This window comes from Tubulanus polymorphus, chromosome 5 (genome assembly GCF_964204645.1).
Source record: "Tubulanus polymorphus chromosome 5, tnTubPoly1.2, whole genome shotgun sequence".
NCBI classification, from domain to species: domain Eukaryota; kingdom Metazoa; phylum Nemertea; class Palaeonemertea; order Tubulaniformes; family Tubulanidae; genus Tubulanus; species Tubulanus polymorphus.
The window spans coordinates 11758692-11770722 of record NC_134029.1 but is presented as its reverse complement, the minus strand read 5'-3'; the positions used below and the strand labels follow the sequence as shown (position 1 = coordinate 11770722).

The 12031-nt window shown below is 36.7% G+C and overlaps 1 protein-coding gene across 1 annotated transcript; it reads left to right on the top strand.

Moving 5' to 3' along the window:
* Positions 1-5884: 5884 nt before the first annotated feature.
* LOC141906239 (uncharacterized) lies at positions 5885-6532 on the top strand. Its single transcript, XM_074795481.1, has 3 exons — positions 5885-6055; positions 6148-6208; positions 6355-6532. The coding sequence occupies exons 1-3, from the start codon at positions 5917-5919 to the stop codon at positions 6530-6532; spliced, it is 378 nt and encodes a 125-aa protein (XP_074651582.1). The 5' UTR covers positions 5885-5916.
* The last annotated feature ends 5499 nt before the right edge of the window (positions 6533-12031 follow it).

The window sequence follows — 12031 nt, the reverse complement described above, 5'->3', positions numbered from 1 at the left end:
TTCCCAATGGAAATTAAAGTTTTATCTCTTGTTTTGATTCAATTTGTAAATTTGTACTTAAATATTGATGCAGACATTTCCATAGAACCAGTCACTCAACATGTGGTTTTGTTATTAGATTTGTCCCAGAAATTGGTTCAATAAATCTCTTAGAAATAAAATTTAATGGTTAGTTTTTATTCTATGATGCATTCTATTTTCAACCAGAGATTCCTATTTGATTTGACTTGAGGACAAGAGGAATGATAAATTGGTGAACAAGAGCGCGGCCTTGGTAGCTGACTTGAATAAGGCGTAATGCTGGTGTACTATAAGTGGCGAGTGACAAGTGGGTTCGAGTCCTGCTGGGGCTGCTTACAGTGTGCGGGTGACTCTTCAAAGGCTGTGGTCCCGTCGTGAGGTTAAATGAACAATCCAATAGGGTTAATCTTGGGAAACCAAGGTCCGTACAATGTTAAGATAAACCACAATATTTCAATTTTATGTCTACATCCAACACATGAGGCTCTCCTTACAGAAAAACACAAAATGTTGAAGGAAATAATAAACACATCTGATATAAAACTTAAACAAGAGCCCCAAGGGGCACAATGGCCAGCCTGTCAGATTTGCTTTTTATAAATGATGTAATCTGTGGGTTATATTTATCAATATACACTCCCTGTTCAATATCATTTACATAGTAAAATCGTGTGTTAACACAGACAGCAGGAACGAATGTAATATAGAAATACTAAGTTATTGTATAGTTCAACGCCCCCTGGTGGCCATAAAAAAAACCAATGAGCTTGAAACTCACCTCGATCATAGAACATGTCATGAGCTACAACTTTCCAATTGATTATAGTAGCAAAATATGCTTAAGTATCAATTATGTGGAAAAACTTTTTTTCCACCTACGAATGAGTACTGATGACCCCAAGATGGCTGCCAAGTGCGTCATAATTGCCTGGTCAAAAATACCCTCTCGGATATAAAAGATCCCTTTCCAAAGAATACCCATTACAAATTGCAATGAAACATGGCGCACCATTAGAAAGCTACAGTACTCAGAATTCAGGCCAAAATTGACATTTTTGGGAACAAAAAAGGTCACAGTACGGCCATCTTGAGTCCGATCGACTCAATTTTTCTCATGCCGATGGGTCCTCGGGGGATACAAATATATACGAATGATCAAGGTTATTGATAAAAGTGTCTTCAAAATTTCCCTCGAAAACTTCGAAAATGTGTAAAAAGTGCTGATTTTGGCGAACAACAATGGCTGCCAGTCGGCCATCTTGAATCTGACAGGGCCAGTTTTTGGCCTGAAGATGTGTCTAGGGTAGATACACGTATAAAACAAATATCAAGACATTACCTTGAAGCGTCTTCAAAACTTTGGAACTCTCACGAACTATCTAGATGGTTATCTCTCGACCTCAGTAGCTTCAAGACCCATCTCAAAACAACTTTGTTCCATGCAGCATACCATTAACTCTCGGAAAGCGAATTGTATTTAACATTTTTTGGCAGAATAAAATTTGATTGAATTTTCAATTCGGGCACATGGCTAATTAGCATATCAAGGTCATACACCCGATTTGGTAAAACCTTTTTTTCGCGAACCTTGCGCAATTGTCAAGGATGAATTTTCTGTAGAGCAAATAAAAATTCCTCCCTAACACCAAATCAACTAAAGATTTCATAGAAATCGATCTTGAAATACAATTTTAAATCTTAAAATAAAACCCGGAAGTAAAACAGTAGACGATACCGCGGATTCACGTGAACACCTGATTTCTGTAAACGAAATGTTGGTTGTGACAAAATTGTTCAGACGGTTTTAGGTGGTAATAAGTACGGAAACGTAACGACCATGGTCGACTTATTCGATGAAATCAGGCCTATGTGATATCCAAATTTTGACTTTTTTTATTCTCCAGACCTCCCTGATATAGAAATAAAAAAGTTTGGTGGTACGAAAGTGCAATCACAGCGCCGACGGGGACAGAGCCGTGTCAGAGATCGGCGGAGTGAAAATTGAGGTGGACGAACACGAAGAAGTAGGCTATTGCGCTACTTGAATCACGAAAACTCCTGGCGCGGCCCCGACGCTTTTCGTTGATTAAGTAATACAAATATCATGCAATGGGTTTTCACAATCTACCTCTGGTATTTACCGGATTTCAATATCACTCCAAAATTCAAAGAAACCCCGAAATATCGAACCGGAACACTTCCGGTAGATATCCGCGGCTGCCCAACCGGGAAACTTATTTGTTTCAATAGATATTGATAGGATCCATCATCTTCACCCGTCAAGGGATTCGAACCCACTAAGCTAAAGCCATGCCAGAATCGGGTCGGGCCAATCACAGCGCTTGTAACAAACCACATTAGGCTTCTGTGGAATTTCCCAGTAAATGGGCCAATCAGCGAAAACGTAGCGAACGCGGAAGTATTGTCGCTTGTTGATACATGACGTCATGCGCAAAAGCGCCAGTAATGAAATCGCGATAATTCACGTGAACAGCTGCTGATATTTTCAGATAAACCAATCACAGGGAAGACACAACTTCCTGATTGGCTGATAAAAATTGAAATTTTCCCGATTTAACTTTCGTGAAAAATGCAGAAAACATTTTTATGAGACCCTATTTCAAAATTCTGCTCGCTACGATTCCGAGAATGGATTACGCTTAAATACGTGATTTGTTCGAATATGCCATCACTTGGCAAGCAAAAGAGCCTTTTGTGTGGAAACCATGTCATTTAAATTCGCTCCATTTGTATAGTAATAGGCTCAGCCTACGGCTGGCCTAATAAAATCGTTTATTATAAACAAAAACTTATAAATTATAAATGTGAGCCCCAAATGTCTTAAATGCTCTCTTATACCGCCATCTTGACAGTGATTAACAGAACAACAAAACTTGTTAATTTCCTGAGATCTTCATTGTACAATATCATGTATGCATTAGTAAAATCTACTAGATACTATATCACTTGAGCTTCTAGGTAAGATTTGACCAATTACTGAACACTCGTAGAAAAATGTAAAAGAAATCACTTCAAAACTAAATACACCAATCCTAGGCTAAAGAATTTGATACATTGTTTCTCCTCTTTGCTGAGCTAAAAAAATTGACCCAGCCAGCTGCCTATCTACCCTGTACAATACTATTATTAAACCATGATAGGACCCGGCAGTTATAAAAATGAAAACTGATTACAAATTTTATTGCAATATAAAAAATGACCCGGCTGATTAGGAGAAACAAGGTATCATTTTCTTTAGCCCTAACTCGACTGTTTATCCTACAACTTTTTAAATAATTCTTTGAGCACCTGGACTTTTTCCTTCTCGATTTCAGTTCTATGATTTTCTAGTTTCAAAAACTGTTCATGTTCCTTTTTCATCTCAGTCATAATTTCTTGGTGTTCTTCTCGCCTTACTTTTTCATAATCCGCCAAAATATGATGTAACTCCTGCGTCCGTTTATTTGGCCTTTTGCGCTTTGGGGGGTTCTGGGGGAATAAATCTGAAGGATCATCACTAGTACTAATGTCACTCTCTTCAATATCATTATTGTTGAGATTTTCAAATGCAGAGACAGTGAAATCAGGACGGGCGTTGGGCTTGGAGCCTAGGATATTGTCCAACTCATCGAAAAATTTACACGTTGCAGGGGAGTTCCCAGTTTGATTGTTTTTATCACAGGTTTGTTTGTACATATGAACCAAATTGTTCCATTTAGCTTTAATCTGCTCCCAAGTATATATATATATATAACCTTCTTCTTTTCTTCTTCCAATTTTTCAGCAATTTTTTCCCAAAGTGGACGCTTCTTCTTCCCCATTTTACTAAAGTCCTCATCCATTTCTGTACGAAGGTGAATGATTAGCTTAACAGCATTATCAGGCATTTGTTGTTTGTCTGGAAATAAAAAATTTAATATGATATTGTTCAGAAAAAACTAACAAATTTAGGCATATTCTGTTTTTCTTAGCAAGACTAATAATGGGCTAAAAATATTGATAAAGCACGGATGATCAATGAAAGATGTCCCCTATAACAAAAATCATAAAATATAGCTATAATATTCAAAGATCAATAACATGACTTAGTAAAAGAAAGGTTACTGACTGTAGCCTATTTGATATATTAAAGACTTACCACTATCAATACTTTTCACAGTTGTTTTACTGTTTACTGTTTGCCTGTTACCAGTAATTTCATCTGTATTAGATACACGTACATTATTTTCTGTTTGAATTGGTCTCTTGTGAACTGGAAAAAAAGGAAACAAATTAACAAAGGATCTATGACTATGTCGAGCATTCATATCTATTTTCATCACATATGTCCTACGTAACATAAAACGCAATGATTTATACAAAATATTTCAAACTTCTCATTTTCATGACGATTAAACATATGTCGATACCGGTATTCATATGGCAATCAATAGCATTAGTGCCAGGACTGGGAGTAAAGTAGTCTACTGACTGGGTACTATTTTATTCACATCATAGATAGGCTTACTACATCTTAAACAACTCTAAACATACTTAACACTTACCATTACCAGGCAAAATATCGTCAGGAACCCTTATGTGAATTGTTTCATCAGGAGGTAATGCAGCGAAGTCATAATCAGATTTAATTTGTTCAATGACCAGGTGAATCTGAAATAAGGATGTTTAATGAGCATTATCAATAAATTAACTTTGAATTTAGATAGAATTGCATGCAATGGAGCGAATTACAGCACATACAATCGCTATTAGAAATAATTTTACGAATTATATATATTCCGTGCATAAAACTATTTAATGTTACTGTCTCTGATCCATTTATAAGCGTCCATAGAGTCAGCTACGGTGGATATTTTCTTATCAGCGATTACCAAATCAAAGGGGACCGCCATGTTGGAAAAGTCGGTTTGGTCTTGCAAACCGCTCGGCGAACGGTTTGGTCGGTTTACGCAAACCGTTTAGGTTTACGCGTGAACAAAGACGACGGTTTATGAAAACCGGTTTGCAAACCGTTATGAACAAATGCGATTTTCCTACTAACCGAAACGGTTTGTGCAAACCGGTTTCAAACAAATGCGCCTCGTGTGTATGGCTGTACTAGACTGGTTGCCGGTCTCTACCTTCAGTTAGAGACCGGTTAATCCCATCCTCCATTTTACATTTTCGATGCATGTCAAACATGTCAGTATCGAGTTACTTCCGGGTTAAAATGGCGTCTTATCGAATAAGCGAAACTAGGAGTAATATCAAAATCGCACTGCAATGATTGATTACAGCAGGGAAGTGTGATGAGATGGAATACGGACGCTATTGTGCAGCTCTTGTCGAATGTGCGTTGTAATTGCCCTAAAGCCGATAACGGTTCGTCGGCGAGCGCTTTGTTACGTAACGCGCCGATAAGCGATAACCAACGAGATCGGGAATCTCCCGTAATAATTCAGTTGTTTCCGAATATCGGTTTTTCATCCCATAATAAACTTATTTAAAAATTCCTCTGTAAACTGGTTAAACTCAACACCTGATTTCCCCTCATCAATTTCAGTCGATCAACTTGTATTCACAATTGTCTTAAATTTAAGTGCCCCCTAGTTTGTCTCTTAACTGCTTCTCTTTAATCTGTTTTAGCGTGTAACTGTTTCTACGTTAATTTTCCTTTAGTTTGTATCATCTCTGATTACTTGAATTAGTCTCTTAGTCTCTGGATTGTATATATATCTCATAATTTCTGTAGTATTCATTATTTCTGAAGATGACTATTAGGACATAGACGAAACGTCGAATAAACTACTAACATTTTTGGACTTTTTCGTTATCATTGTGCGATTCTCTCTACATCGCTTCAGACGGATATAGTGTTTTATCAATCGTGATATCGGTTCTTTCCGCTGTATTAAAATGGCAACGGTTGTCAACGAAATTATAAATGATGACGATTTTGACGAACTATTCTTTGATAGTGACGAATTGGTTCAGATCGATACGGAAATATTACGGGAATCCTCTGGATCAGGATCAACTAATTCGGCCGATTCTAGTGAGTGTTATTCCTTTTGAATCGATGAAATATCGGAATAGTTTCCACCTAATTGCAGGCACTTTATTCTTTCCTTTTTATTTTTCATATAGGTACTTCTCAGGCTCAGCTGACCAGAGACTGCGATCTGAACACGAGAAAACACACATACAGGTATTTTTTACATTTATTTTTATAATCAATACAATCCTTTTAGGTTATAAAATAATAAACGAATACAGAAAATAATATATAAACATAATATAAAAAATCCAGATAAGTACATGTTAAAATAATAATCATTATTATTATTTTCGCAGGAACACTATATATTTGGAAAAGGCTATGACTGAAGTGATTAACCATCGAGTATTTAAATTCAGTTCAAATGGAATGGCAGCAGTACATTATGGAAAATCGATCGATAAAATTTTGACTACAAATACGTCACCGTCCAGACTTGGAATTAACCAGTGGTTTACATGTCCATTGTTTTAATTTGATAGTCACAGGGACAGTTTTTTTAACGTTTTTGTTCTTACGCCATTTTTGTAATTTGACACGACACATATTACAGATGTATATCGGGTACGGTTCAGTATCATCATCAAAATCAATGTTGAACAACTCCTTCACATGGCTTTTGAAATTATTTTTATCGATAGGACGACGATCTGGAGGTTTCGCATTTTTTCCACACAATCGACAAAGATCCATGACTAAAAACAAGAAAAGGTTAATTAAATGAGATTGCTGATGCTATTTAGGCAACTTGGTTTATATGGGGGACAATAACTTGTAGGCCTAATGTAAACGTTATTAAGTAACATTATTATGTAGTAAATACACATTTTAAAGATCATACTTCGTGTATATGTTTGTGTCGTAACATAGCAACATGACGTCAGAAACGAAAGCTGCGCGAGTCTGGGCCGAAATATTTGACATCTTCAAGGCCCAAATAACGCTAAACCCGGAATCGGAACGAACTGGCAAAAACATATGTTTAACACATAAAAACAGACTTTAATCACAATATAAATACTTAATGTTCCGATACCGGGTTTCGGAGATATAGAAGAATAAAAATACATACCTTTTTGGACAAATTTTACGAGAAATTGTTGAATTTCAACCGATTTTCTAAAGAAAAATATGTGTATACACAGCCACTTCCACGTTGTTCAATGAACTGCAGTGCGCATGCGTAGTATCGATCGCAGAACATTTATCGGGCTAAAACTATTGCGGGTTGTTCTGCGACCAAATCAAAGTTGATGTTGACTGGTGTTCAGCTGGTAACACACACTCGATAAGCGTAGCTTACTGCTGTTGCGGTAACCTTTGATGTACGGGCTGAATTGAATAGCCTACATCCGGCAATTAAAAGCGTCCGTATTCCATCTCATCACACTTCCCTGATTACAGTAAATCAGCTGATAATCTATGAATCATAATTGTAATCAGCAAACGTAAGGAAATTTAAAGACCGAAGAAAATGCATTAATTGCTGTAAGTATCGAATTAATCCGCTGATATTTACTCGGAATTCAGACAACTCAATTGATACTTAGTCTTTTTGTAGGTAAGAAAAAGGGCTCAGCTGTGATAGTCATTCTGAAGGAACTTGGCCGAAGGGGGACATGCTTTCTTTATCATTATGTGGAATGTATTCAGTGAATTGTTGTGTTTATGATGATGTGAAAATGACTTAAGTCTGAATAAAGTTTACAATAGTTTGAACTCCTTGTCAGTGTTTTGTGAGATCAGATATTTGGCTCCACCGCAGCATCTCTACTTATATTCTCGATACAGACAGTGAGTTGGGACAGACTTGGGAGAGACCACTAATTCAGATCAACTGGATATTCGCAATATTTTCCTCTCCTCATGGACCAAACATGATTTTTGCTAGAAATTGAGTATACAATTCCATCACGACAAACTCTTTTTACTGCTATTCTATATTTATTGTCCACTTCTAGTACAAAATCTTATTCAATATACAGACAGCCTGACAAGACGGTGACATACGTATTTTGTGACATTGCAAATTGTGTGACAACAGAATGATACTGATATCTCTAACTTAACTCGAATCACAAAGACCAAGTCTTGACCAGACAGTAGGCCTAAATCCAATCTCAATTCCAATTGCATGCTCGCTCGTGTAGTTATTCATAAATTCCAGCTCTTTAAACCTCATCACTGCATCAGAATCAAGGAGTTTCGCCACTTGTTATTTGGAATCTTATTTCATGACGATTAGTGCTGGATTCGTTTAATCTCTTTGATTCGTGATTGACGATACATTCTGAAATTAAATCAATATAGATATACTAACAATTAAACCTGGATTGACTCTTCAATTCATGTTTCATCCGTTTTTCAAACTGACCATGATACAACAACAATTCTTTCTGTGCATGTTGAGCTCAATTTAATACGTATAACTTCTAATTCTTAAGAAATCCTGAGTACTATCTCAGAAAAAATCTTCAATATACAGACAGCCTGACAAGACGGTGACATACGTATTTTGTGACATTGCAAATTGTGTGACAACAGAATGATACTGATATCTCTAACTTAACTCGAATCACAAAGACCAAGTCTTGACCAGACAGTAGGCCTAAATCCGTTCATCCGTTTTTCAAACTGACCATGATACGACAACAATTCATTCTGTGCATGTTGAGCTCAATTCAATACGTATAACTTCTAATTCTTAAGAAATCCTGAGTTGTATCTCAGAAAATCTTCATCAGAACACAGTCAATGACCTACAATAGACAATCAACAGAATATTTGTAAATAAGTATTTATTTACTGTTCACAAGTTTTAAAAGACTGAAGTGAAGTTACCTGTCGTATAATATTTTCACCACAATGAAATTGACTGCTAATGTCCAGTGTCACGTTCAGAGTAATAAATTAATCATCTCAAGTGAACAAACAAATTGCCGGTGTCGTGGCCTCTGCTGCATGGCTGGTTCAGTTCAGAATGTCAGTGACAGTAGAGATTGGTTTTTCCATCTCAAGTTCGTTGTTGTCGTTGTTGTCGATTGACGACGGTTCCTTCAAGCAGGGTAGATTTTGACAGCGCTGTAAGGGAGACATCCTGAATTGTATACCGGTATTTTCAAAGCCTAGCGTAGTACAGGTGCCCGCAGAAGCGTAACCTGATAGTTTTAGTCGAGTTTCTTTCTTCATTGGTGTAAAAATCGACTTTAAAGCGGTCCATGGAACGTAAATCGAGACACTCTGGAGGAGGCCATGTTACATTGTTCATTTGATGAAATACTGAAATCTGATTGGATCCGTATATTCCGCGGAAGATGGCGGACGGGTTAAACCTGTCCTATTCTGACTGCGAAAGCAGGTGGCACAGAATTGGACAGGCGACCAGTCTATGGCTGTACGTACTACTGGCGCTATGAATCCCTGTCATAATCCCACAGTTACAAAATCCCACATGTCAAAAACCCATAATCAAAATCCCATAATTCAAAATCCCACAGATAAAGATCAAAATCCCATACATTAGTATTACCAAATTGTATTTCCCATCTTATCATCATATGTATGATATGATATCTTAGACACAAACATATGTTGAAGCACTAACAGCTGAAATTTAAGTTAAGTTAGGTAGGTATTGTTCAGAAAACCAAGGGTAAGGGATTAGGGGGAATTGACTTCAGTTCAGATGCTGTCCTTTGATTGGCCGTTTTTAAATCTATTGTATCATTTACTGCTCTGATCTATTTAAAACAAAAGGATATTAGATCAAAGGATCATGATTTATGTATTAGATTAAAGGATAGTTGTTAATTTATGTATTATATAATTTCACAAAAGGAAATTACACTATTGATATTGACTTCAGTTCACATGCTGAACATGACAACTTCAAACATGACTTTCATGTGTAATAATTAATTAGTTAGTGATAATTAATAATAATTAATTGAGTGGCTGTTACTGCTTTGACCAATTTCAAACAAAACAAATTATTAGATTAAAGGATGACTAATTGTTAAGTTGTTAGTATTACTGACTGAATGTCACCTCATGTTAAAATGCATGTTAAACACTCAATTTTGTATGACAAGATTGCTATTCAGGGGCACATCTAACACAAAATCTGATAATCATGTCCTTAATTTCTCGAAAAGGGCGCCTCTGAAAAAGGACACATTTTATATATAGTGAAAAAGTTGGTCGTTTTTTTTTCTTGAAAGGCACATTATATCTCCTTAATTATTATATGAATCCCACAATTTATCCGAAATTTGTTCCACATGAATAGGGTGCACACATGTTGGGGTTTGTTTTACAAGCAATGGTAACTTCAAATTGCAAATCCATGATATTTAGTTTTTAAAGCATCTTATAAACATTATGTATACTGATCTATACATCTGAATGCAAACTTAGGTCAGTTAATTAATTAAAGAACAGATTTCAGTTCAGTGTCAATAATTAAGTTATTGATTAATTAGCATGATGCAATTATGATTTTTTAATTACTTGAACACTTATCACGCATGGCTATACTGCTATAAAAAGGGGCCAAAACTTAGCAAATTATATCAGTCTCTTAACAGCTATCAATACGTTAAGATGGCATCAGAAATAGTTAAAACTTCTAAAGGTGGATTCAAGATATGTCTCAATGGTTACATGTACGTCAAGAAATATTCGACACCGAAGCAGATAAGATGGAATTGTGTTAAGAATCGATCAGGTGGCTGCAAGGGAACATTAGTAACAGACACAGAGATGCAAAATCCGAGAGAAACTGTGCCACACGACCATCCCACAGATGACAAAGCAATAACTGTCACTAAGACCAGACTGGAGATGAAAAGAAAGGTGGCAGATTCGGTAGCAGCAAATCCAGTACAAATATACTCTGATGTTATAGCGTCTATACATGAAGAAGATGTTCTCGCCCAGATACCAAGTTCGGCAGTCTGTAAGCAGATGATAAGACGCGAGAAACGGAGAAACTTACCAAAAGAACCAAAAGATTTGAATGAATTGGTGATAGATGGTAAATGGATGGAGACATCAGAAGGCAGTGGAAATCGGTTTCTCCTGAAAGACAATGGACATACTGGACGGAGGGTTGTAGTATTCGCCGCAGATGATGGTATAGAAAGACTTGGGAATGCTCGAGAATGGTTTATGGATGGGAACTTCGCCATGGCACCATCAATGTTCGAGCAAGTTTACGTGATACGGGTCCCGATTGGGGAAACAGCAGTTACGGTCGCCTATTGTTTATTAGAAAAGAAAGACCAAGCTACATACGAGGAAATGTTACAGGTTAGTTATATATTCTCTTTTCAAGTTTATTTACAGCTGGTGTAGAATATGATTTGCAATATTGAATTGGTATATGGACGGTGGTAATGTCAGTGATAGACCATAAAGACAGTGACAAGATGCCCATCTCATATTAAATAGAACTTCATATATTTAGTTTCATGATTTAACTTAGTATTTTATTTTTTGTATTTGCAGATTCTCTTAGACGAGTGTGAACAAAGAAGCATCTTCCCGGAGCCAGAAGTCATCATGGCTGATTTTGAGAAAGCAATACACAACGCAGTGGGAGTATTGTTCGATAATCAGGTTCAGATGAAAGGGTGTTTCTTCCATTTGACTCAGTCGGTTTGGAGAAAGGTGCAGCAACTAGGACTCGCAAAGCAGTATCGAGAGGATGAGGAGTTCCGTCTGTTTGTTGGAATGATTTTCGGTTTAGCATTCCTTCCTGTGGCATATGTTAAAGAAGGACTTACATATATCTGTAGTGTTGCACCAGATGATGCATTGGAATTACTAGGTTATTTTGATGCTACATATGTCAATGGTGGATATAAAAGTGTTCGTGCGCCTAATGGAATAATGCGCTTGAAGAGGATAAATCCGTTGTATTCGTTAGAGTTGTGGAATGTGAATCATGCTACATTAACCGGAGGTGCAAGG

What these genes read in the sequence shown, in the direction of transcription:
- LOC141906239 (XM_074795481.1), top strand. Translation starts at nt 5,917, where the DNA reads ATGGCAACGGTTGTCAACGAAATTATAAATGATGACGATTTTGACGAA. An exon ending in AACTAATTCGGCCGATTCTA is followed by an intron (nt 6,056 to 6,147) that starts GTGAGTGTTATT and finishes TTTTTCATATAG; the next exon opens with GTACTTCTCAGGCTCAGCTG. An exon ending in ACGAGAAAACACACATACAG is followed by an intron (nt 6,209 to 6,354) that starts GTATTTTTTACA and finishes TTATTTTCGCAG; the next exon opens with GAACACTATATATTTGGAAA.